Genomic DNA, 26,559 nt, shown 5'->3' on the forward strand with positions numbered 1-26,559 from the left:
GATCCAGCCTTTGGGGGGAACCCTCTGCCTCTGCCACCCCCAGTACAGTGCAGTGTTGGGGCTGAGAAAAATATCACATCCACTCAGCACTCGGTCTCCATTTAGACCCCTCTTCCCTCTGTTTGTGCACGCAAACACTAAAACAGGAAGGTGTCTTCCACAGAGATGGGATTCTTTACAGTAGGACCGCAAGTAATGATGACGTCATTCGTCTGATGATTAGTTTCTCGATTCATTGTTTACTCTACAACAATTTTAAGAAATAGTAAATGCCGTTACATTTTTCCAAAACCCAAGCTGACATTTTTTTAAAGCTTAATTTATCTTACCAACAGTCTGAAACTAAAGGAGTTTTAGTTTAATGTCACACAACACTAATGAACTCTATAATTTTGCTTAATAAATGGCTTAAAATAAACTGAACAAAATGATCTGCTATAAAAGGACCTCAACAATAGAGTTATGTGGAATCATTTTCTGTTTTATCAGCAAATAATTATTTTGCCTATCATCTGGCTCGCAGTTAGTTCGCAGGTAACGTATTATATTTTAAACAAAGGTTATGTTTTTTGTGAGTTTTCCAACAAATGTCTGTCTGTCCGGCAGTTAGCGCACTACAACAACTATGTGATGGATTGCCAGGAAGTTGTGTACAGACATTCACGTTCCTCAGAAGATGAATCCTAAAGACTCCGATGATCCTCTGACTTATCCATACTCGTCAACTAAATGGATGCTATATATTTTATAATGTAACCAACCAAAATATTTTGTTTAAATTAGACCACCGTCTCTCTAAATACATCCTGTCTCCTCCACCCTCTCTGCCCTCATGATTAAGCACTTGGTCGATGAGAGCGAGCTCTAATGGAGAAACTATGAAAGAAGCTCAGATAGAGAGTAAACAGAGCTTTACTCAGTGTTTACACTCCGTCTCTCTGCAGACATCAGACCTGATAACACACACACAATGAATGACCCTGACCCTGGAGCCTGCTTGCCCTCGCTGGTCAAATAAACCTGAATGTGTATGGAGAAATGCACACACACACACTCCCATATGCACTTACACAGCTGCGTGTCCGCAGTGCAGCTGATAAGAGAAAGAGTCGGTGTGTTCGGGTGAAGAGAGCTCACAGAGGTCGGACACTGAAGGCTTTTTTGTTTACCTGGAACTTCACCACATTCCTATGTTTCAACACTCTGTATGGAATTAAGATGTGTGTGTGTGGACAACGACTGTCAGTAAAAGGAGAGACACACTAGAGGTTTCTCAATACTCTAATTTCCCCTCCTCGACTCCTCGGTCTTCCTCCGGTTGTGACCCGGAAATGGATTTCAGCGCGCCATGTTGAAGGACATCTAATTTCTCTAAATGCACATCGAGGACCGAGCATCGAGCGTCGAGGAGGCTCTCTGGAGGAGCTCTAACCGAGGAGACACTGATGGGTCCTCCACGGCTCCTCCACGGATGCATTTTCGGGAACGGTGGAAGCGTTACGCACGGCCGGACTTATCTCAGCCAATGACAGCTCTGCATGCATCCGATGGATATTATTTTAGTAACCGCTTGAACGGCGACGAGATGTTTACAGTGAGAACAGCTGTGAGGTCCGTGCAGAATGCAGAGCAGTGTGTAAAATATATATCACTCAGTATAACAGGCCCACATTACTCTCTGTATTTGTATGCTGTAGTTAATATCTACAAACAAAGAGTCAATATTTTTCCAAGACCATTTAGTGCTTCACATAATAAAATACACAACGGCTGGAGCCTGATAATGCCTTAGGAGCTGTAGGTGTGTGTGGTACAGACTGTACAACACGTACAGTGTGTAGGTGTGTGTGCTGTACAATGCGTAGATGCGGCGGACAGGCGGGTCTCAGTTGGTTTGGTGTCCTATGCTTACTTTTAATACTTGTAAATACAACTTTTGGCCCTTAATTTCTATTCCCCATTTCAGCGACCATAGGGGGGATATATATATCCAGTCTCTGATTGTGTTACGTTATTATGAGAATGCTCTCATACTTGTTTGATTCTGAAATTGTATATATTTATATAAATATATGAGTGTGTATATGTCCGCATCTGTAGCCTGTTATTGTCTCATTATACTGCACTGTCAATTAATTAAAAGTAAATATATAAGTCGTCATGAACACATCTGTCCATCAGACAGAGGGCTGCTGTGCCTCCTGTCATCATTAATGGACGTCTCTTTAAAATGACCGCTCAGAGGAGAGGAGTTCTCATTTCTCTAACCGCCTGCTGCTTCCCCTCCTCTCTCCTCGGTTCCCCTCCTCAGTCCTCCGCTCGCATCTCCTGTGGGCGGGACTAAGTATCGAGGATAGGAGTCGAGGAAAGGAGTCGAGGAGGGGAAATTAGAGTATTGAGAAACCTCTACTGTTAGTCATTGGACTATTCTAAACTGGTCGACAAAAAGTGAATATCTTATTATTGCAACATGTTGTTAAAATCCAGAATCTAGCTTCTCCGCATTTTTTCTATAAAATGTTAAAGTATGCCATAGAAATGTATAATTTCACATATAAACGTAAAAGAGAGATATACTGTAAAACTTAGGAAGGAGAGCTAACGCGTATCAGGTTAAAGCTAGCTAGTGAGATTTAGCTGCTAGCTAGCTAAATGGACTTGAAAGGTCAGTTCAGCACAAAATTAAAAACACAGACTTTTCAACTCTGTGTGAATCACTGATTGTTGGAGATATCGGCTGTACATTATGTCACTACATCTATAGGGGGTCTTTTTTGTACCCCAAAGTCTTTCTAAAAACAAAATTCATTATAACAATTTTAGGTTTAGGTTTAAAATCTTTCTTTTATGTGCAGTAATGTAGTATGTACGGTCATCTTGAAAACTGTTTCTCAGTTCATCTGCTTTTATAGCTAATGCATTCTTCTTTGTTGTCCAGTATGAAGTTGTCATACTGGACATATAAATGTCATCTTGAGCAAGGCACTGAAGCTACTAAAAGATCCAGTGACTTTGTTGACCCCAATCGGTAAATAAAGATGTTAAAAAATAGAGAGAGGAGTGTGCTTTGTGCAGGTAATGAAGAAAGAAAGGTCAAGAAGATTGTAATCAGAGATAGTGAGATGTGTGAGACAGCATTCCTCCTGTCAGGCCACTTGAGAGGAGCCAGGTGACAGCAGGGGGGTGAGGGGGGCAGGTCAGAGGCTCTGCTGCTCTGTAAATACTTCAAATGGTGAAGAGCGCATGAGGTCAAACTGCACATCAGCAGCTTAGACTTCCTCTGCTGCGGGGACAGGATTAGACCTGGGTCAGACTCCCTCTGCAGCCTCCAGAGCTTTAGGACCAGTCGTGTTTATGGGGAAATCCATGTTACACCATATGTTCTTCAAATCCTGTGACTGGGGGGAATGTGTTGGATGGGATAATGAAACCGAGGGAAGTAAAGTGTAGGACATCACCGTATACCTGACTGGTTATTCTGTAGGGAGATTCTCAGCACTCCTGGCCAAGTCCTCCCTCAGTGCAATTGTGGCAAACATGATTCAAGTCATCATTCAAATAGCAATGTTTATACCCTGTTCATATATTTACAGACATTCACAATACATTTCTTAAATCTTAAATATTTAATTTTGCTCTCTATGGTGGCAACTATGACGACGGCCCATCCACACGGCGGCGTGCGTTGAAGCTTCAACGCTTCTGCCCATTCACTTTGAATGGGGTGACGTCACGCTTTGCCGAACTGCATTGGGGGAGCGTCGCTTCGCTTTGCTCGCAATGTTCAACTTTTGAAGCTTTGGCGGAAGCGCCAGCCAATCAAATAATGCCAGTACAAGCTCTAGCCAATCAAACAAGTTTCATACAAGCTCACCGGCAAGCTTCAACGCACGTCCACACAGCGGCGTGCGTTGACGCTTGCCAGCGGGCGTGTCTGACACTCAACCAACAACCAATCACATGAATCTCCCGCCCCTGACACACAAGCAGCGGTTTGATTGGCTAGAGCTTGTACTGGCATATGATTCGATTGGCTGACGCTTCTGCCGAGGCGTCAAAAGTTGAACATTGCTCAACTTTTGCAGCGAGCCACGCCAGCAACGCTCCGCATCGCTTCCCACGATGCAGTTCAGCGAAAAGTGACGTCACCCCATTCAAAGTAGGCTTGTTTGAGACGCGTTGCGGCTCGCCTCGAAAGTAGACGAGAATAGCCGATCGCAGCCGGGGAAGGTCTCAAAAAGCTTGCCTGAAGTCGGACAGCTCCGAGTCGGCTTCTTCTTCTTCTTCTTCGCCTTCTTTTTCTTCTTCACTCGGTTTTTTGGCGGATTTCAAGGTCTGCGCGGGTCTCGCTTGTCTGAAACAAGCCTAGTGAGTAGGCTTGTTTGAGACAAACGAGACCTGCGCAATTTCGATCAACGTCTTCTTAGTGCGTTGATGGTTAGTCATTTTGTCCGACTTGCTCTGGAGGCTCGCCTACATGAGACGTTGAAACCTCGCGGGACAAAGAAGCCCGTAGACTTGAGAGCGAGGCGCCTCGCCTCTGCGCAGTTCCTCTCCATGGGCTGCGGAAGCGAAATGCTTGATGGGAAACGACTCGCTGGTATCTCAAGCTGAGCGCTCATTGGTGGTTTTTACCACGTGCTGGTGATGAAACTCTCCAATTGGCTCGGCAAAAGTGTTGTTGTTGTTTTGTGTCAGTTTTTACGTCGCCACTTCCATTCACATTTTTCATCATTGTTCCACAATGTTTATAATCATGAAATTAATATCTACAGTATATATTTTATACTATACTTGCACTACTTACCGTTTTTATACTTTATATATCTTAGCATATTCATGTACACTGTTCATACTGCTCACAGGCTGCTGTGTATATCTAGTGTATTCATACCCCTCACTGTCATCATTCAATTCATTCTATATTTTATTCTGTAGATTGTGTACATTACTTTTCACTTGCTTGGTGCACTCCTGGTTGGAAGCTAAACTGCATTTCGTTGTCTCAGTACCTGTAATAAGTGCAATAACAATAAAGTGTAATCTAATCTTGAGAAGGAACAAATGTATTTACTTAGTACATATCTGACATTAACGATTAAACACATTCTTTATAAATGCAAACCGAGTCAAGCCGACTACGGAGGTGGCGGTATGCACCTTAAAGTGGTTAGCAATCCGCCAAAAAATCGAGAGAAGAAGAAGAAGAAGAAGAAGAAGAAGAAGAAGATTTTTTGATTTTTAAAACAAATTTTATTTCCATTTGTTTTAACTATACACCGAAACAAAAAACATTACACAAATCAAATAAATAAACAGATTTTCACGTCTACCAAATAAATGTCATTTGAAAACGTTTTACCCATTTCAAAACATCATCTTTTACACACTTTAAAAACAAAAAAATTCACCTACCCTTTAAAACTTCAATATTAAAGAGTCATTTTCCCCCAGTGAGCACAGAACCTGCCCAACAGCCCACACATCCAGAAACCCCTGTAGATGATTGATCAGCGTATAGTATGCATGCTCCACCTTCAGACGCGCTGCCACCAGCCCCCTCAGACAGAGCACTGCATCCGTCCACCCTACTCCAGCAAGTTGGTTCTTCCTACTTTTCCAGATTGCTAATTTTGCATTAGCAAACAAGAAATTGATCAATAGTAGGATTTCCTTCTTTTTCAGGATGTATTTGGGGCCATGGACAAAAAGTGGTATGGAGAAAACCTCCCCGAACCCCTCCACCCACTCCTGTAACATTTTTTTAAGACCAGCCAACCGGGGACAGGACACCACTAAATGCTCCAATGTTTCTGCCATAAAACAGAACGGACAGCCCCCCCTTGTGCCTGGGTCAAAATGAGCCCTGTATTTGTTAGTGGCTATTGCACCGTGTATAATTCTCCATTGGATGTCAGCCATCCGTTTTTCAACGGGAGACTTATACAGGATCCGCCAGCTGCCCTGAGGGGAAGAGCCCAAACCAAACACATCTGTCCACCTCGACTCTCTGACGCCTGCGAGCGAGCTGAGGTTTAGCACCTTTACGCAGCTAAGATATAGCTTCTTCCCATTGCAGGAGCTGAACATTCCAGGTGTTAGAGTCCCCAGTGATAGCAGGAGACCATCCTCCTCTCTCCATTCCCCCACCGCAGGACCCACACTCAAGGCAGGAAAAACATAATCATGTCCCTTTCTCCACTGGTCGGCCAGATCTGCATCCAGAGCAAAAGTCCGGTGGGATGGCGACAGCGACTGCCACACCTCTTCTACCAGGTTCTCCAGAACTCGAGTTGATCGAATGCCCGTCACCTCAGCCAGTTTTTCTGTGGAGATCCCTGTCAAATGGCCAAGTTTTACCACTCCCGCTTCAATGAACGCATTTTTTAGGGCGGCTGAAGAGAAAATGGTTCCGGAAAGAAAACCAGTGTCAAACAGGGGCTCCTCAAACCGCCACATCCCAGGCCGGGGGTCGGGTGGTCTGGTAAAACTCAGAATCTTCCAGGCATTGATGACTGAGCAGTAAAAAGGTGCAAGTCCAGTTATCTTGTACGCAGGGGCCTTCAGCAGAAACAGGTGTTTATCAAAACCAAAGCCCCCTGCCCTCCAGAGCAACAGCCGGGCCATAGCCAGCCAGCAGGGAGAGGCACCATACAGCAGCCGCTGAGCTGCCTGCAGTCTAAAAGCAGCAGTCCTCGCAGTAATGTCCACAAGGCCCTGCCCCCCCTCCGCCACAGGGAGGTACAGGACCGATGCTGGCACCCAGTGATGACCCGACCAGAAGAAATCCACGAGGAGCCGCTGCAGTTGTTTCATGAGGTCCGGCGGTGGGGTTAACACCTGGAGTCTGTGCCACAAAGATGAGGCAACCAGATTGTTGGCTACAAGAACTCTTCCCCTGTAGGACAGCTGGGGTAGCAGCCATTTCCATTTGGCTAATTTTGCTTGCACCTTTCCCAGCAATCCCTCCCAGTTCTGTGCCACCATGTCCTCAGACCCCAACCAAACTCCCAGGACCTTTAAACCCTCGTTTCCCCAGCTGAGGTTACCAGGAAGACTGGGCCTATTTTCTAAACTCCACTGACCTACCAAAACTGCCTCACTCTTCTCCCAGTTAACTTTGGCTGAGGCAGCCTTCCTATACAAAACTAAACTGTCCTGTAGCTCCTGGATATCTCGCTGACCCTGGATAAAAACACTGACATCATCAGCATAAGCTGATACAACCACCGGGGGGGCCTGAGCTGACACTGGCAGACTCAGGCCCCTCAGCCGGTTTCTAAGCCTGCACAAAAGTGGCTCGATGGCAATACTATAATAGGCCTGAGATAGGGCAGCCCTGCCTGATCCCCCTTTTAACTGGTACAGGTCTGCTTAGCCCTCCCCCCACTTTCACAACACAACATGCATCACTGTACAAACACTTCACCCAGGACAAAAAATGCTCCCCAACACCAAAAGCCTGCAATGTGGCAGCCAGAAAAGTGTGATCCACACGATCAAAGGCCTTCTCTTGGTCAATAGAAATAATACCAACATTTATATTGTACAGTTTGCAAACATCAAAAGTGTCTCTCATCAAAAACAAATTGTCCACAATTGATCTGCCAGGGATGCAATATGTTTGATCAGTACCAACAAGAAGTTCGATAAAACACTTCAGTCTGTTAGCTAAAACCTTTGACAGTATCTTATAGTCCGTACATAAGAGAGTCACAGGTCTCCAATTCTTCAGCAGGGTTAGATCTCCTTTCTTAGGCAACAGTGAAATCACTGCACGCCTACAGGAAGCTGGAAGAGTCCCTTTCCCAAAGGACTCCATCAATACATCCAACAAATCACGTCCTAAAATGCTCCAAAAATGTTTTAAAAAGTCTGCAGGTAAACCGTCTATGCCCGGAGCCTTGCCGGAGGCCATCTGTGTCACCGCAGAGGTCAGTTCCTCCAGCGTAATGTCAGAGCCCAGGGTCTCACTTTCGGCTGGACTCAGCTGTGGAAGACCCTGAAAAAGTTCATCAGCGGCTTCCACGTCACAACCTTCGGCTTTGAACAGGTCCGTGTAGAAGGACACTGCATGTCTCCTCATCTCAGCAGGTTCAGAGGTTACCTGTCCATCGGGAAGACGCAGACATACCATCTGCTTCCTTTGGCCCACAGACCTCTCCAGGTTGAAGAAAAAGGTGGTTGGTGCATCAATGTCTCTCATGGAAGTAAAACGGGCTCTGATCAGAGCTCCCTTGGCCTTCTCCTGAAGAAAACAGTTAAGCTGTTGTTGTTTTAGGAGGGACTGTTCTACATTTCGAGCAGACACACTCTCTAACTCTCTGATCTCTCTCTCTAACTGCTCTATAGCTCTCCTAATGTTTGCAGTGGAGTAGGCTGTATACTGTTGACAGAACACTCTAATCTGAGCCTTTCCTACCTCCCACCACTGACTCAGGGAGGGAAAAGACTCTTTCTTTGATTTCCAGTTGATCCAAAACAATTTAAAATTCTCACAGAAAATCAAATCTTGTAAAATGTTAACATTAAACTGCCAGAACGATCTAGGTTTCTCTGTGTTGGATAAAACCAAATCCAAAGAAACTAGCTGATGATCTGTAAAACCAACAGGTTGGATGTGACAGTTCACTGCACGAGTAATAAAAGAAGAAGACATGTAAAATCTGTCTAGCCTGGCTGCACTGACGCCCCCATCTAGCATTCTCATCCAGGTGTATTGTTTAACGGAGGGATGCTTCATCCTCCACACATCCACTAAGTCAGCCTCTCTTATCACCTGTGACAGTAAAAGGGACGACTGAGGATGAGGCTCCCGTCCTATTCTGTCTAAAGTGACATTAGTGCAAACGTTCCAGTCCCCCCCCAGTATAACACACTCTCCCTGTACACTAGTGTCTAGCTTGTCTTTTAATAACTGAAACACAGATACACGTGCAGGGCCCTGATTGGGTGCATACACATTAATAAAGGTGAAACTGAACTCTAACAGTTCCACTTTCACCATCAAGGCTCTACCTGCCACTATCTCAATGCTGGATAAAATCTTTACATTTAGAGAGGGGGAGAATAAAACAGCTACTCCAGCACTAAAGTTTGAGCCATGACTGAGTACATACTGACCCCCCCACCACATCCCCCAGTCCGTCTCATTCAGGCTATCACTGTGCGTTTCCTGCAGAAATATCAAATCTAATTTTTTCTGATTAAAGACTTCTAACACTAAAGCTCTTTTCTGTGCACTTCTACCCCCGTTCATGTTCAAGGAAGCAACCCTTAAAGCCTGCATTAGAGGAAGGAGACAGAGAGAAAGAACAGACAGGTACACACAGCAGAGAGGAGACACCCAGTGTTGCATGATCATGTTGAAATTATTTAGACCTTTTCAGTTTCTTTCCTCTTTTGCTTCCTGTCGTATCTTTTTTCATAGCAGTTACATGCCTCCTGAGACGATAACGTTTCTTTTCATCCAGCAGGTCTAACCCTACAACTTTCTGAAGAGTTCTCACTGTATGAAGAAACTTGTCAATGTCAGGGAAAAAATCTCTCACTTCCACTGACTTGCCAAAAGACTCGTCTAAAAAGACATTAATCTCTTCCAAAGAATATATCTCTGCGTTCTGAGAGAGACTATCTGCAACTGAAACACAGTCAGAATCCCCCTCACCGTCTGTGTCCATCTCTGTCACCTCATTATTGTCTGCAGCCTGTTGAAACTCTTTTTGCCGCCCAGAGCCAGACGGCAGCTCCTTCTGTGTGCCAACAGCCTCTACCTGTCCCACAGCACCAGTCCTCACCTGTCCTGCTACATCATCTCTCATCCGTTTACCTGTTTCCACATTTTTTCCTCTCACACTCACCACACTCTCTACAGTCCCTGTTTCATCTCTCACGATATTCATCCCTACTTCCTCCGCAGCCACCGGGGCCCCGGCGGGTGCAGCAGCAGCAGCAGCCCCCGCGACACCGGGTCCCGCTGCCGCGGACCAGGCCGCCCCGGGCTCGGCCGCCACAGCGGCCCCGGCCACCCCGGGCCCAGCGGCCCCGGCCACCCCCGGCTCGGCCGCCCCAGCGGCTCCCGGCCCGGCCGCCCCCGGCTCGGCTGCCCCGGCGGCCCCGGGCTCGGCGGCCCCGGGCACAGCCGCACCCGGCGGAGCGGCGTGCCGTCTCTGTGGACATGCAACACGTTTGTGACCCGACTCCCCGCACTCAAAACACTTTACGCTCCCTGAGCTTGCATAAACCATATAAAAACCCTCTTCGTGCCTCACCCGGAAGGACACATCTAGTGTCTGAGTGGGACAATTCAGAAACATGAAAACCTGTCTCCGCAGAGAATGGACATGTTTTAACTTTTCATCCTTACACCCCAGAGCAACAGTGCGGAGATTACTGGCTAACTTACCAAAACGCTTCAGCTCCCGTTCCAGCGCCTCATTCGGGATGAACGGAGGAACGCCAGACACAGTGATCCGCGTGGACGGTGTCGCCAGCGGTGAAACTTGAATGTATTCCTCGTTTAGCATTAATCCGCTCTCGATAAGTTCCGTCACATATTTCTGGTCTTTCAAAAAGACCACGACCGCTTTGTTCATGCGGGAAGCATAGGAGATATTTACATGACCGACCTGATCCCCCACAGCCAGCAGCACCTGCTCCACTGTGCTTGCGGCCTGAGCCACCAGCCGCACTCCGTGTCTCAGAGACACCGGCGGCGCCCCGGAGGACGCCATCCCCGCCACGAGGCACGGAAAAACACTAAATTAACAAATTAACCGTACTTGCAAAGGGTACAAAAATCCCAACGAAAGATCATACAGTTAAAGAAACGATTGAAACAGAAACAAAAGAATTAAAGTTTTAAAGTTGAAATTCCCTCTTCCCTCTTCAAACACACATCCACCACAGAAGAAGAAGAAGAAGAAGAAGAAGAAGAAGAAGAAGAAGAAGAAGAAGAAGAAGAAGAAGAAGAAGAAGACTCGGAGCTGTCCGACTTCAGGCGAGCTTTTTGAGACCTCCCCCGGCTGCGATCGGCTATTCTCGTCTACTTTCGAGGCGAGCCGCAACGCGTCTCAAACAAGCCTAATGGTGAAGCGTCAACGCACGCCGCTGTGTGGATGTAATGCACGTTTGTTTTTGTATCTCACTGTCCAGTGATTGACACTTGTGTGGTGACCACCTATTTATACACTGGGTTCATAAGTCAAACTGGGAACTACAGTTGCGGCTATTGTTCCCGCACGGACATGTTATGTGTTACTTATATATAGTGTGTGCCCTCTTGGCTCTTTCTCTTGTCAACCCGGGCTGCGACCCGACAACATGTCCTATTCTGCTCTCTATTAAAGTACCCTTTCACATCTCCATTGCACCGCCTCCGACTCCATGTCCTCAGCACTACACTTGTGATTCTTCCCAGGAATGTCCCCAGGGATACCCAGAAAATGCCAACACAAAGACTTCCATCAGTCAGTGCCTAATTTGTCGACAATAACTAAACAGAACATTATTTAAATTAAATCTGTAAGACGTTTACTTTAAAGAAATTATTTTTGGTTCCAATTTTTTAAAAGTAATCTTTTATTCAGGGTTTATAAGGAAACTATGGTTTCATTGCCGGGAAATTACTAAATTTCCAATGTTTTACATGAATGCATATATTTAAATAGCAGTTAATAAGGACACATGTTGGGCTATGACAAATATCTTGCTGCTTGTTTGCTCTGGTATTGTTGCAGTTATAAATGATTGTGGTCCTATGGTCCAATAAGTCAAAGGGATTCTTCTAACCCTTTATCCCAAATGTTGACCTCATTATTAATGGCCCATAACTTATCTATAAAGCCAAGTATAAACCTAGGAACCCTTTATAAATGTTGCCTTTTTTTAAACTAATTTTAGTCTGTGACTCAGTTTCCATGTAATCATTTGAGTGTGGGTGTTTTAAAGTTAAGCCTATAGTTGTTACTTTTGTTTTAGCCTGTTGCACAGCATCCTCAAGAACAACAAAAAGGGTGGACAAATGAATGTAGTTTGATTTGATTTCTTAAAATAAATGGCTCATTTAATACACTAATAACAGAACTGTAGCTGTATTGGAAAATCACATTTCCACAGAGCTATAATGGAAGACTGTTTGTGTGGGAGGTGTGTGTGTGTGTGTGTGACTGTTTGTGTGGGAGGTGTGTGTGTGTGTGTGTGTGTGTGTGTGTGTGTGTGTGTGTGTGTGTGTGTGTGTGTGTGTGTGTGTGTGTGTGTGTGTGTGTGCGTGCGTGCGTGCGCGTGTGCGTGTGCGTGTGTGTGTGTGTGTGTGTGTGTGTGTGTGTGTGTGTGTGTGTGTGTGTGTGTGTGTGTGTGTGTGTGTGTGTGAAGAGAAGGGTTCGGTATTTCTCGAAATGCGTTACAGCTCTGGCAGTGTGGGGGAATGTGACGAGTCAGTAACATACTTGCTGTTCTGACGGTTTTCTCACGGGAAAACCTTCTGAGATCCAAACAGACATTTAGAGCACATGTGTGACTTCACGTTACGTCAGGGTCTTTTTTCCTAAGGAGCTTCATTGTGAAATATCATGATACAGCCATATTCAATCTCCATTAAAATAGGCTACACAAAAAGACATACCTAAATCCCATGGCCAATAAAATAAACAAATCATTCCAATCTTTGTAAAAGAGGTTTTTGTGCATGTTTGAAAGAGACATGCTGCTCTAATTTTCCCTGCGATAATTATGATCCATCTGTTTATAACGTCAACACACTGAAATTATTTTGTGCTGTTTCTCTCTGGCATCTTAAGACCTGTAGGACTTAAAAAGCAGCTGCCAAACTTCCCCTAGAAAGCTTGGCAAATAAATGGGGCATTGGCTAAAAGGGATAGAAGTCAAATGCTTTAAAAGCAGCCATATTGTGTTTATTTTCACGGGCGTTTGTCGAATTTACTTTATTGAAGGCGAATTTTATTTGTGCATTGGCTATTTGTGGGGCAAGTTTTTTATTACCTAATGCTATGATTCAAACATATATGCTAATAACTTATAACCAGTGTGACGAGCTCTGGCTAAATGCTCTTCAATGTAGGTCCAAACCGTCCAATTTAAATGTGTGTAAAAGTCTGGTGGTATTAGAAGTGAGTCTTCGAGGGCTTTCTCCACACACATGTCCCAGTGGTTGTGTGGGCGTGGTTTGGAGCGAGCGCTCGCGTGTCGCTCAAGTGGACTCAGCAGCTGGCACGCGCTCCACAGAGCAGGAGTTTTAAAACAAGTCTGTCGTCCTGCTGCGCGCGCTCTCTTGGATACTTATTTTACAAAGTTCGTGTCAAAATGTTTTTCAGTCACACTAGTGACCTCAGCCTCGACTAAACCCGCCATGTAGCGTAAGCGCTCACGCTGAACGGAGCTCGGTTTTTTTTTTACGGGATCTTGCTGTTCGGGAGCAGCAGAGCGCGCTGCTCAGAGGTCTGCTGTGCGGGACTCGGGGAGCGCCGCGGCGGACAGGACACCATGCTCCGGCCGTGGGCTGCGCTCTGGATCACGGCTTTGCTCCTGTGCATGGCGGGGGCACAGTACTCCAGCGACCAGTGCAGCTGGAGAGGAAGGTGAGGAAAAACCTGAAGAAAGGACTTATGGGCTTCTAAGTTTGGATAATATTCTCTATTACCAAGCAAAGTACGGTTTCAACAAAGAAATACGATTAGATGTACTTGTCTTTATTTATCCCAGATTTGTTTTGTTTTTAATTTAAAACACTCTAGTTTTGCTCGGGAATGTTGTCAGAATGTTATACACTTTCTTACATTTGAAAAGAAGGTTTTTAATTGTTTTTGATTTTCTACTATCATGTGCGTTTTTACTTTAACCCATGGAAATGACATTCTGTAAATGCAGTGTAATCATGAAAGGGACTGCAGTCGTGTGAGGGAGGCTGTGTCTTTGAAGTGGCTCTGCTGTGCATTACTCTGGATTTCAGCTTGTTCAAAGGAGTAATTAAACATGTATGTTTGATTAAGATTTAATGTAATCTCCAGGAAGGCCACTGGAAGGTCAGAGTAAAAAAAAACAAGGTTTCATATTCTGATGGAATGGAAACTAGTACAGATGTTTTTGGCCTGCTTTGTGCCCTTACTTGTGGTTACTTCACAGACAGAGCTCAGTGTTACATATAAAAAACATTACATATTTTTAGACAATCACTCTTCTCCAAGAGGAAAATTGCTATCAAGGATGGTTCAACCCATTATAAGTGTAAACAAGGTGCTTTAACTTGACTTTGAATCATATCATAAGCCTCTTACATATAGGAATGTCTCTGCTTCAATTCCTACCTTAAGTAAATACAGCTATATGGCCCCTTTGATCACTTTTCCAAGTCTGCAAGTCATAAAATATGAAAGCCGGTCCTCAGCACCCTCTGTGTTGTAAAGTTTACCAGCCGCAAACATCTTACGACTTAATAGCCCAATCAGTTCCTCGGGTTGAGGTAACTTGTGCACATCAGAGGACAGCGACAGATTAGTCAGCAGACAGCTGCACTAGACTTGATCTTAATGAACTTTGCAATATCAAAGAACCCCTTACGTGCATTAAAGAAATGTATGTTCTGTTGTTGATGATCTTAGGCATGTTATTATGTTCCTCACTCTGGATCAGAGACAAAACCACATGGCTAAAACATATTAAAAGTAAATGTGTCTTCTCCTCTGCAGTGGTTTGAGCCACGAGTCTCACCGCAGGGACGTGGAGCAGGTCTACCTGCGCTGCTCTCAGGGCTCTCTGGAGTGGCTCTACCCTACGGGAGCCATCATTATCAACCTGCGGCCAAACACAGAGCCCTCATCAGGACACATGGCAGGTCTCCATGTGTGCATCAAACCCCACCCTCTCTCCCAGGTAAGAGCGAGTCATCAGAAAATGACCATTGCAGTGTGATGCGATGATCAGATGGGTGGTGATCACGTGTGTCCTCCCTCCATGTGAAGGGCTCTCATGTGTTTCTGGAGAATAACGGGGACCTGAGGATGCTGCTGGCAGAGAAGGACCAGGCTCAGGGCACAGTGACCTGCTTCAACCTGGCAGAGGGGGCTCTCTTTGTGGAGTCCGTCCCCCAGGCAGACATCAGCCGGAGGATCACGGCTTTCCAGTACGAGCTGGTGCCCAGTCAGGGTCCCGGGGCACACATGTACCCGTACCTGCACCCTGGTTTAGGTGAGGGAATGCAAGCACCCATTCTTCATGGTTCTTACATGTAGGATGAAGAGATGTATGTGAATCTACTCAACTGTTGTACTTACTGTGTATACAACTTTAACATTGTGTATTTTTTATTTTTACCTTGATTTAGTATTAGGGATGTAACGATATACCGAATATCGCGGTATCGCGGTAAATAAATTTCCCAATACCGTCGTGAGACTGACAAAATCTACCGCGATTTTTAAAAAATAATAATTTTTAAAAAAAAAAATTTTTTTTTTAAACACTTTTTTTTTTTTAAACCTTTATTTAACCAGGTGGTCCCATTGAGATCATCGATCTCTTTTTCAAGAGAGACCTGTCCAACATGGCAGCAAGTAGGTTACAACATGAAAATAAAACAACAGATAACACAAAAGGACATCGTATTTACAGGGCTACATTTACACACCTAGAGACATTGACAAGTACCAACCATATAGTTATATCTCGCCATGTCAATAAGCCTGGCGTTAGACTTTTTCGCTGTCCGTCATTTTGACAGACAGGATCGTAAAATATCCGTCATAATCCCTTATTACCCGTCGGGTCTGAACAGTTCACGATAGAGCATGCTCGTGAACTGTCAACGGGGGGTGGGGGGGGGGCGGTGTTATGCCGTGTGTGCATGCACCTCGCGGGACGCGCACAGCGTGAAGCAAAACCTCCCAGACATGTATTGATCTGTACGGCAAAGTACGGTTTGGGAACTATATCATTTCCTTTTGGAGGGCATGCATAACACGGCATAACACCAGAGCCTCACTGCGGGGAAACGTTGGCGCTGTTCCGAGTTTGTTCTAATCTGTCAAAATGACAGACTGCTTTCAGATTTTTCCGTCATTGTTAAATAAAATATTCGGTTAACGCGACCACTGGTGTCCAAGCAACATCAGTACCAAGCGAGAGAGTTGTTTCCAGAGCAGGGGATATTGTAAATGCCCAAACACCCCAGCTTATAAATACCTGGAAATGTGGACATTCTCATATTCCTAAAAACCTGTCTGATGATGCTGAGTGAGTGACTAGTGAGTTTGAGTTGAGTTACTTGAAAAACTAAAGTGAAACTTGATTTATTTTATTGCAGGGTCTGATTATTAAATGTCCTTGTTTATTTGTGAGATGCAGTGGCATAAAGAAAATGCTTACTTTGTTGGGTAGTACCAGTAGGTACAAAAACACTGGTTTTCTTGTTCCAGTCTGTTACTGTCACTTTGTTTTTGACACTTTAAAATACTGCTATCCTACAAAAAGGCTGTAAAAATCAGATTTATTATGTAATAAAGAAATATTTTCCGAATAAAAAAATGTTTTATTGAAAAAAAAGATTTATGTTTTTTTTTTTCTTCCCTTTATTATTCAATATCGCGATAAATACCGTACCGTGGACTTGTTATCGCGATATTATCGTACCGTGAGTTTTTGGTATCGTTACATCCCTATTTAGTATACTTCTATACCACCACTACATTTCAAAGCAAAAATGTTTTTTACTCCACTATATTACTAAATAAAAAAAACTATAGTTACCTTTTTAGATTAAGAGTTTACAAAGAAGATCAGCTTATTACATGATGCAGTTTCATAGAATAAACTAGTTTCTGAAGTTAGCTACTGAATTACCAGCTACATTAGGAAAGTACCGTTACATGTAAATACATAAAACTAATTATAATCTAATATTATAATATTAAAAGAACCATCCTGCATGAGGAGTACTTTTTTTGTTGACGTTTTTAAAGATTACTCCAGACCCTAAATTAACATTTATATATATGTTTTCCATATGCTTCAATGTTTTATCTCTTAGTTTATTCATAAACTGAGAGAATCTTGATGAATTAATGTTTTATGGGCTGCTTTTAACCACAGTGAAACTATACCAAAACATCTGTTCACATACTTTGTGCAGTATAAGCTAGGGTTTGATTTATTATCATCTACAAACAATGGAGTAGTATAAATATTTATGAAAATACATCTATCTCAAGTAAATGTCAGTACTCTTAAAGTGGTCGGTTAAACTCCTCGTACTTTACACAGGCCGTCTTCTTACTGACATAAAGGGAAGTTGACAGAAGGCCACGTTACTGTTTGTCCCCGTTTCTTCATCTCAACTACATGCTGCTCCTCTCTGACAACCCCCCCTCCCCCCACTTCCTCACTCCCACACTCCCTTGTCTCAGCCAGACTTATGAAAACAAGCAGGCCAATCAAAAGGTCACGTTAGGGTCAAGCACAAAGGTCAGCCAATCGTCTCTCAACTGTCAATCAAGAGCAGACCGCCGCCCCTAAAGAAGGGGATTTTGGGTAGCCCACCCGTATGAGTAGAGCGGTCTGAAGGAGGGTGGAGAGGAAGGCAGGACTGCCCTCCTAATGAGACAGAAGAAAGCCTGTCCACGCCTGTCTGTCTGTGTGTCTGGAGCTTTTATAGCTGTTTTTATAGCTGATGGGGTCAGGGGGTAATTCAGTGATTACGTCTCTTCCTTCACCTGCTGTTCTCATTCACATTCACACACTCTCTCCTGATGTCTTTTTTGTCTCGTAAACACCCGCCAAGACGGAGAAAAAGAGAGAACAGGAAGCAGACAAAGGGTGAAAAAACTCCCAGGATGATACAGATATTAATAAGGAGAGAAAATGTATTGTGACAATAAGAACTTATGTGTTTTTAAGTAATATATTAAGTATTTCATGTTGCCTTTTTTCCTGTTTTCCCATTATAGTTACCTGTAAACCCTGTTCAGATGAAGAGGTCCTTATGGCAGTGTGTACCAGTGACTTTGGTAAACACATGCACACACACAAACATATATATTACAGGAATAGTTTGTAGTTTATAGAAAGACGCTTAATCCCTTTCTTGCCAAGTTAGACAAGAAGATAAATCGACTGTCATGTCTGTGCGGTAAAATCTGAAGCTACAGCCAGCAGCTGTCTAAAGGAAACCAAACCATCCAACATGCAGCTCTTAAGCTCATAAATTAGCACATGATATCTTGAAAGTTACCAGCTGTGTTCAGTTGTTATGCTAAGCTAAGCTAATTATCTCCAAGCTGATGTACTTTTACTAAACAGTGGTCATTAGGGCAATGAGAGAACATTACTCCTTTGGACTTTTTTATACATCTTTCAAGATTCTTTGAGTATGTTTCTTTAAATACATCACAGGTATGTGATCTGAATAAGCTAAATGTAGCAGAAAACTCACTTTATTGCACAACAGTATCAATCTAAAGTACCTATAGCCAACGTTAGCTACCGTGGCTGTATCTATATGTTTAAAGAATTGCGTAAGAGTATGTTTTATTGGCTATTTATTTATTTAAATTTAGAATTTGTCGAAATGTACTTGTACATTGACACTTCTTGCACTATTTATTTGTATTTACTTGCACATCTCAAAACATTCTCTTGCACTATTTATTTGTATTTACTTGCACATCTCAAAACATTCTCTTGCACTATTTTATTTGTTTTATGTCCCATATATATTCATGTTGCATTGTTGGAGGAGCCTTAAGTTTTTCTTTGCCAGATCTACACTGTAGCTACTGTCTGTACATGACAATAAAGCCTTGAATCTTGAAAAAAAGGAAGATTGATTGATTTCAACGGCTACATTGCCCCATTATTATGCACACAGTTATTCATTTAATCTCCTTCTCCTGCTCCTGTATCTGTAGCTGGCAGTGGCATCTTTCGAGGTGTGGGATCTAAAAACCGCTCCCCTGCTGCGGTGACTCTGAGTCGGCTGTTCCGCCAGAAGAGCAGGGTGTTTGCTCGGGGGGGAGCCAGGAAGCGGGGCTGGGGGGGACGCATCAATGTTCCCTCACAATGCATCGGGCACCCTGGAGGGGACGAGTACCTTCTGACTGGCTCCGTACATTTTGGTGAAGCCTGGCTTGGCTGTGCACCTCGATACAAAGACTTCCTGAGGCTGTACGTCAGAGCACAGAGAGCCGGAACAAACCCCTGTGAAATAGACACAAACTGAGAAATCTCTTCTGGGTGAAACAAGGTGGAGCACATCTCAAACAAGTCAGTGAGGAAGACGCAAAGAGGAACAGGCTTGAGATTTTGAGGATGTAGAGACGGTATGTTTGAGCCTGTCACAGTGATACACAGAAACACGGACGCCCTGCCATCTTTAAAAGCTAAGTCTGAAAACCTGAGCAACTTGTTGTTGCTTTGCATCAGAAAAGACAGTTGGACAGTTTGAACCTTTTAATAGCCACCGTGCTGCAAGAACTAAATTGTCCCGTTTGACTGTATACTTCTGTGTGCTCACTGTTGTTTATTCTCATGACGACGATACTGCTTGTGTGATCATTCTTGAAATGATTGTTTGCTTTGTAAAAAGCTTTCTGTAAAATGTAGAAATCTTCTGACAGAAGTGTACAGTATGCAGCTCTGTGAGTCTAAGTGTGTGCGTGTGTGTTTTGCTAATGATTTCAAATGGTTTCTATATATTTACAAAAAATAAAAAGCCATTGAAAGGTGTAAGATTACCCCATTTCCATTTTTGTGACTGAGCCAGTATTTCTTATATAAGGACCATGCAATACATTTTTGAACAAACCTGCACTCTGTGTGTCATACGAGGCTGAGTGTGGTTGAGGTGCAGATCATTAAAACCAGATGGTGAGTGAAGTTAATAGAAGGACCAAAATATAAAGGAGCAAATGTTACCGTTCTCTCTGATGAAAAGAAAGAGATATTATACCCCAAACTAACGAGAAGAAAACAACCATTATGAGTGTTCAGTGGCCGTCAGCTGGCAGGAGAGCAGCAGTGCGTCAGTGCTGGCGTAGCTGCCCCTGTGGAGCTTTGAGGAGCCTCTGTTCTGGTTGGCATCCTCCTTGCTTCTGTGCGTGTGTGTGTTCATGCATTCACAGCTGAGAGAGAGAGGCAAATTGTTAAATAACTAATGTGGTAACGTTTTTCCCCTCATGTAAGCAGACTCCTGTGGCCTAAATGATCACACAAGCTTAAACAATAAGTGCTAATGCAACGTGCCCTCTCTCTCTCGCACAGAGGCATGTACAGCTGTCGGAATGAAACTATACCGTGGTGGATTGATGTGTGGGTTAACGGGTGGAGAGGTAAAAGAAGAGGCGGATGTGTGAATGACCTTAGAGGTGTGTAGCTGCACCTCTCTTCTGCCTCCTGTCGGCAGTTGTGTGCGCGTGATGATTTCCTTCTTTCCTCAGGAAGAGCAAGAATGATTGGAATGTACCCACCCCCCACACACTCCCTCTGCTGAGACAAACCATTTGTTCTGTACTGCAGGGCAATAACAATCCTTCTTAATACCTGACAAGTATCATTCAGCAGGATGCAGTTCCGTGAAACTGCCAATGTGTCTCAAATACACGGTAAAGTCACCACTAGAGTACAGAACGAGAAAAACACACCCAACTTGAGACCATGTTGTGAGGTAAAACAGTAGCCGTGACGCCAAATTGGGCCATGGCCGTAAAGCGGTGGGGAAAAGTGGGAGGCTTCCTCACTTCCTACCTTTCTAATTCCACACCCATCTTCAAACTCAGACTTTGTTTTGAACCCAACTACCCACCTGTAAATGTTTGTAATGCCACATTTGACCAGTGGTGTAAAGTGGGTTTTATATCGACTATGTTGTTTATTGCGAAGCTATCACAAACACAGAATCTGTCCACAGACAAATAGAAACATAAACACCGGACAAAGGGCTCAACACAGCTTCCGTGGTAGTTCCCGATGCAGTAGGGATCTTCAGGATCACATTTTGCCATGATGACAATCACACAGACTCACGTGAAACCGATACCAGCGTCAACAGCTGTTAATGAATTAAATCACACAAAGACAAGCCACTTCAAGAAAATATATTTCTATGAATCTTCTTTATAAATGTACAGATACAAGAAGCAAATATACCTATACATAATACTCCCCCTTCATTGGGGGTGGGTTGGTGTATGCGCTGTAAAAAAAAATTGTTAGTTTGTACTACACCAAAAAGGTTAGGATAAATAAAAAATGTGTTTATGACTTGTTATCAAGTTAATGCTGATTTCACTTCCTTATAGATGCATTTTTTTCGAGAGAGTGTGCTGAGGAAAGAAATGCCTTTCAGGTGAAGGACTACATGGAGAAGGAAAGAGAAAGCTTCAACATTATTCCCATGAAGGTATAACCAAACATTTTGAGTCTTAAAAAAATAATGTGAATATAAACTAAGAGGAAACTGCAGCAAAAACTAGATATCGTTGAGGTGTTGTCAGTTGACAATAACCATCTCAAACACCTGTCGGTTCACAATGTAAAGCCTACTTGGCCTGGTTCTTCCTTCAAATATCACCTTCACTCATGTCACCTTAAAACATTTTTGTAACATTTAATAAAATTCATGTTTATTTAATATATTTTCTAACTGTCACTACCGGATTTTTGAAATGTGGCAAAAATAAATACAGGAAGCAGGCTTTTAAGGTTGGGAATATTTATGAAGAGTTGCAGGTTTTTAATAGAGAAAAGTCAGAAACCAGCCTTCAAGAAAACGGTAAGGCAGCATAAACCAAATATTTTTCTAGTCATCGTCCACACTTATCTCACTGAGCCTGTCAGTGCAACCATTAATGTTACCAAAGTAGCCTCCAAAGTAAAGTGAGAGGAATATTTATTTGGCCGTAAAATAAAGTCAAGTAAGAATAATAACATATGAATGAAAAAAGCATAGGGGGTCCATTTATCTGCCACAAATACCCTTATTGATTTTCTCTAATAAAGACCTATGCAAATTAAATGAAATAAATAAAACAAGATATTGTTTGCATAGAGTGCATTTGTGTAATGCCACTGTTCAAGTGATGGAGCGCAGCCTCCTACCAGAGGGAAGTGGGGCAAACAGTTTGGGTCCAGGGCGGGAGGGGTCAGCCACAATCTTCCTTCTTATACTTCGACTCCACTGCATTCAAAAGGGAAATAATGTAATTTTACTTAAACAGCTTCAGCTACTTTTAACAAAATGTCTCTTAAAAATTAAATTAGTGGAGTGTGTGTGTGTGTGTGTGTGTATGTGTGTGTGTTGTGTGTGTGTGTCTTGGGTAGTTTGAGAAGACCACAATACACGCGTCCTGCACGCTGCAGACATGCAAACATGCCACACAGCAGAAACCCAACCCACCGTAGCAACACACAACACTCCTTGGCAACCCAACCTGGCAAGGGGCCCAGCTCGCCTTGGCATCCTCTCTAATTCGGGACACACTTATCCCTCCCTCGCCTCACAGGGTCTTCATGGTAACCTTTCAGCGTGAGCGAGCCTGAGATATGGAAACAGTGTGCTGCAGTATGCGAGGGGCACAGCTGAGCGGTCAGCTGGAGTCCAGGGAATGGCTGAGCTCAGGGAAAACGCACACATGCTTACACCCACATATACCACCACTGGCATTTTATAATGTGCTGGACAGGGTGGGATCAGTGGTTTTAAACAGTGGCACAATACTTTAGGTTAAAGTATGTCTGGTTTCTACAGGGGGTCCAAAGTATGACCTTTAATTAAGCTGTCTGCCCCCTGACACGGATGCAAGACTTTAAGGTCAACCAAAATGCAAAATCCACTTTTTCACTCTTATACATAAACACGTGTCCCCTCTGTGTAAATATATTCAGAAAGTTTCAGGAAAAAAGATTCTCTCTCTTTTTGTCCTGATCCATTTATAAAAAAACCTATCTGAAAATGAGCTGATCAGATTTTGGCCACTTTGTGATGTCATAACGATTTTTTGGCTTGTGTAACCATTAGCCAATAACCAACCAAGGTAACACCTACCCATCTTATTGCCCGAATCTCCTCCTAGAGCACTATAGGCTCGGTGCACAAGATGGCGTCTATCAACTTCCGGTGGCTGGGTGTGCGCACCAGTACTTCCGGTCTGCGGTGTTGTGGAGTTTGAGCGGGTGGTTAGCGATACATACAATAGATAGAGAGAGAGAGAGAGATAGATCGATAGATAGATAGAGAGAGAGAGAGAGAGAGAGAGAGAAAGATAGATAGATAGATAGCAAGATACATAGCATACAGATAGCGATATATAGTTAGCATAGATAGATAGATAGAGAGAGAGAGACAGAGAGAGAGATAGATAGATAGATAGATAGAGAGAGATAGAGATAGATAGATAGATAGATAGCAAGATATATAGCATACAGATAGCAATAGAGTTAGCATAGATGATTAGCGGTAAAGAAAAGCGATTGGCCTTCTAGCGGGTAAGAAAGTCGGCACTACATTGCTGTGTGCCCCTTTGTACACATTCTTCCCGTTATAATCGGGAGATAAGTTTACATGCATTTCCCATTGATGCTGAGGTAAAGGCTCAGTGGCTGATCAAGGTCCGTAGGGACAAATTCAGCCCCACAACAAATACCCGTGTGTGTAGGCATTTTCGACCAGGAGACTTATTGGTCACAGCTGGAGGACTGAACAGAGTAAAGAAAGGAGCGACACCTGTTCTCTTTGCTTGGAATAACTACGAGCTACCTACACCAAGACGTAATGTTTGGGAGCGTCGGCCGAGGGCAGAGAGTCCCACCCCGGACTTGACAGCTGAGTAGGAGGTGGAAACACTTGCGCCGCCGGATCATGACTACTCTGTAAATGCAGCGACGGCAGTGATGGCAAATCAGGTGGCCAACGAGAACGAAGCCTTGAAAATCCAGGTTAGGGAGCTCCAACACCAGCTGGAAGTGTTACAACTGAGATCTCGTTTCGGGATACAACGCCTGGCAGGGTCGGACGAGGACATTCGTTTCTACACCAGGTTTGTTTATAAGGCTATCAGGATGTTGTTATGGCCACTAGTTTGAAAAACATGTTTCATTTGGGGAAGCTAATTTAAGAAACAAAACAATGTCTAACATGAATATTATTACATTCTTAGATTTGCCACATACAAGCATTTCCTCGCCTTTTGGAAATTGGTGGAGCCAGCAGCCAACAAGAAGATGGTGCGGATCACCAACGCCAAGGCATCCTCTGCCAGCAGCTCGGATTCCTCTCAACCATCAACAACGGTAAGCAGCATACAAGCATGGTTGTATATTAATAATTATGCACGCTGCGCACTATACCACCGTTTAACAAGTGCATCACAGCACACACACACACACACACACACCCACACCCACACCCACACACACACCCACACCCACACCCACACCCACACCCACACACACACACACACACACACACACACACACACACACACACACACACACACACACACACACACACACACACACACACACACACACACACACAAACACAGAGAGAGAGAGTGGAAAATGTGTTACAACTAGGGATGTAACGATATAACTTCCCAATACCGTCGTGAGACTGACTAAATCTACCGCGAATTTTTTTTTTTTTAAACACTTTTAAAAAAAACAACCTTTATTTAACCAGGTGGTCCCATTGAGATCATCGATCTCTTTTTCAAGAGAGACCTGTCCAACATGGCAGCAAGTAGGTTACAACATGAAAATAAAACAACAGATAACACAAAAGGACATCGTATTTACAGGGCTACATGTACACACCTAGAGACATTGACAAGTACCAACCATATATTTATATCTCGCCATGTCAATAAGCCTGGCGTTAGACTTTTTTGCTGTCCGTCATTTTGACAGACAGGATCGTAAAATATCCGTCATAATCCCTTATTACCCGTCGGGTCTGAACAGTTCACGATAGAGCATGCTCATGAACTGTCAACGGGGGGTGGGGGGGGCGGTGTTATGCCGTGTGTGCATGCACCTCGCGGGACGCGCACAGCGTAAAGCAAAATCTCCCAGACATGTATTGATCTGTACGGCAAAGTACGGTTTGGAAACTATATCATTTCCTTTTGGAGGGCATGCATAACACGGCATAACACCAGAGCCTGGCTCTGGGGAAACGTTGGCGCTGTTCCGAGTTTGTTTTAATCTTTCAAAATTACAGACTGCTTTCAGATTTTTCCGTCATTGTTAAATAAAATATTCGGTTAACGCGACCACTGGTGTCCCAGCAACATCAGTACAAAGCAACAGAGTTTTTTCCAGAGCAGGGGATATTGTAAATGCCCATACATCCCAGCTCATATATACCTAGAAATGTGGACATTCTCCTAAAAACCTGTCTGATGATGCTGAGTGAGTGACTAGTGAGTTTGAGTTGAGTTACTTGAAAAACTATAGTGAAACTTTATTTATTTTATTGCAGGGTCTGATTATTAAATGTCCTTGTTTATTTGTGAGATGCAGTGGCATAAAGAAAATGCTTACTTTGTTTGGTAGTACTAGTAGGTACAAAAACACTGGTTTTCTTGTTCCAGTCTGTTACTGTCACTTTGTTTTTGACACTTTAAAATACTGCTATCCTACAAAAATGCTGTAAAAATCAGATTTATTATGTAATAAAGAAACATTTTCCGAGTAAAAAAATGTTTTATTGAAAAAAAAATTAATGAATTTTTTTTTCTTACCTTTATTACAATATCGCGATAAATACCGTACCGTGGACTTGTTATCGCGATATTATCGTACCCTGAGTTTTTGGTATCGTTACATCCCTAGTTACAACTGTACCCGGTCTCCCCTATAACAGTATCTACAGTATGCCTAACACTTATTTGTTTTCACAGACACTTCCACCCATAGATGAGCTGCTGCTGTTCCTCATGCACCTGTCAGTGGGCCTACATCTGAGGGATCTAGCAGAACGGTTTGGCATTCACCGCACCACAGTCAGCAGAATTATTTCCACCTGGACACACTTCCTCTACCAACTGCTTGGAAGCAAACGTTCCACCAGAGTTTTCAGCTTTCCCTGACACACAAGTGGTGCTTGACTGCACTGAAGTATTCTGCCAGACTCCATCATCTCTCCTGCTGCAGAGTGAGGTGTATTCGACATACAAGTCGCATGTTACATTTAAGGACATGATCGGCATGGCACCCCATGGTGCCATTATATTTGTGTCTGGCCTGTATGCAGGATCTATGAGTGACCGGGAGATCTTCAAGCTGCTCACACCAGACATGGCGATAATGGTCGACAAAGGGTTCCTTGTGAACAATCTGATTGAGTGTAAAGTGTACCGGCCTGCCTTTCTGCACAAAAAAACTCAAATGAGCAGCGAGGATCCCAGGCAGACTCAATCCATTGCACGTCTGATGGTCCATGTGGAGAGGTACATCAGAAGAGTCAAAGAGAACAAACTATTTGACAAAGCCATACCACTGTCTGTGTGTGGAAGCATTGAGGAGCTCTTCAATGTGGCTTGCTTCCTGGTCAAC

General features: G+C 43.6%; 2 protein-coding genes across 2 annotated transcripts; both read left to right on the forward strand.

The window, feature by feature from the left end:
- Positions 1-13,238: 13,238 nt before the first annotated feature.
- Positions 13,239-19,734, forward strand: metrnlb (meteorin like, glial cell differentiation regulator b). The gene is made up of 5 exons (XM_079655502.1): positions 13,239-13,595; positions 14,703-14,886; positions 14,976-15,201; positions 17,955-18,014; positions 18,915-19,734. The coding sequence occupies exons 1-5, from the start codon at positions 13,501-13,503 to the stop codon at positions 19,223-19,225; spliced, it is 876 nt and encodes a 291-aa protein (XP_079511628.1). The 5' UTR covers positions 13,239-13,500; the 3' UTR covers positions 19,226-19,734.
- A 4,042-nt stretch (positions 19,735-23,776) lies between these two features.
- Positions 23,777-26,093, forward strand: LOC307018910 (uncharacterized protein; the record flags this gene model as incomplete). Its single annotated transcript, XM_079649411.1, has 3 exons — positions 23,777-24,038; positions 24,159-24,291; positions 25,905-26,093. Exons 1-3 carry the CDS (start codon positions 23,893-23,895, stop codon positions 26,091-26,093), a joined length of 468 nt encoding a protein of 155 aa, XP_079505537.1. The 5' UTR covers positions 23,777-23,892.
- Between the last annotated feature and the right edge of the window lie 466 nt (positions 26,094-26,559).

This window comes from Notothenia rossii, assembly GCF_949606895.1.
Source record: "Notothenia rossii genome assembly, chromosome: 1".
Classification (NCBI taxonomy): Eukaryota; Metazoa; Chordata; class Actinopteri; order Perciformes; family Nototheniidae; genus Notothenia; species Notothenia rossii.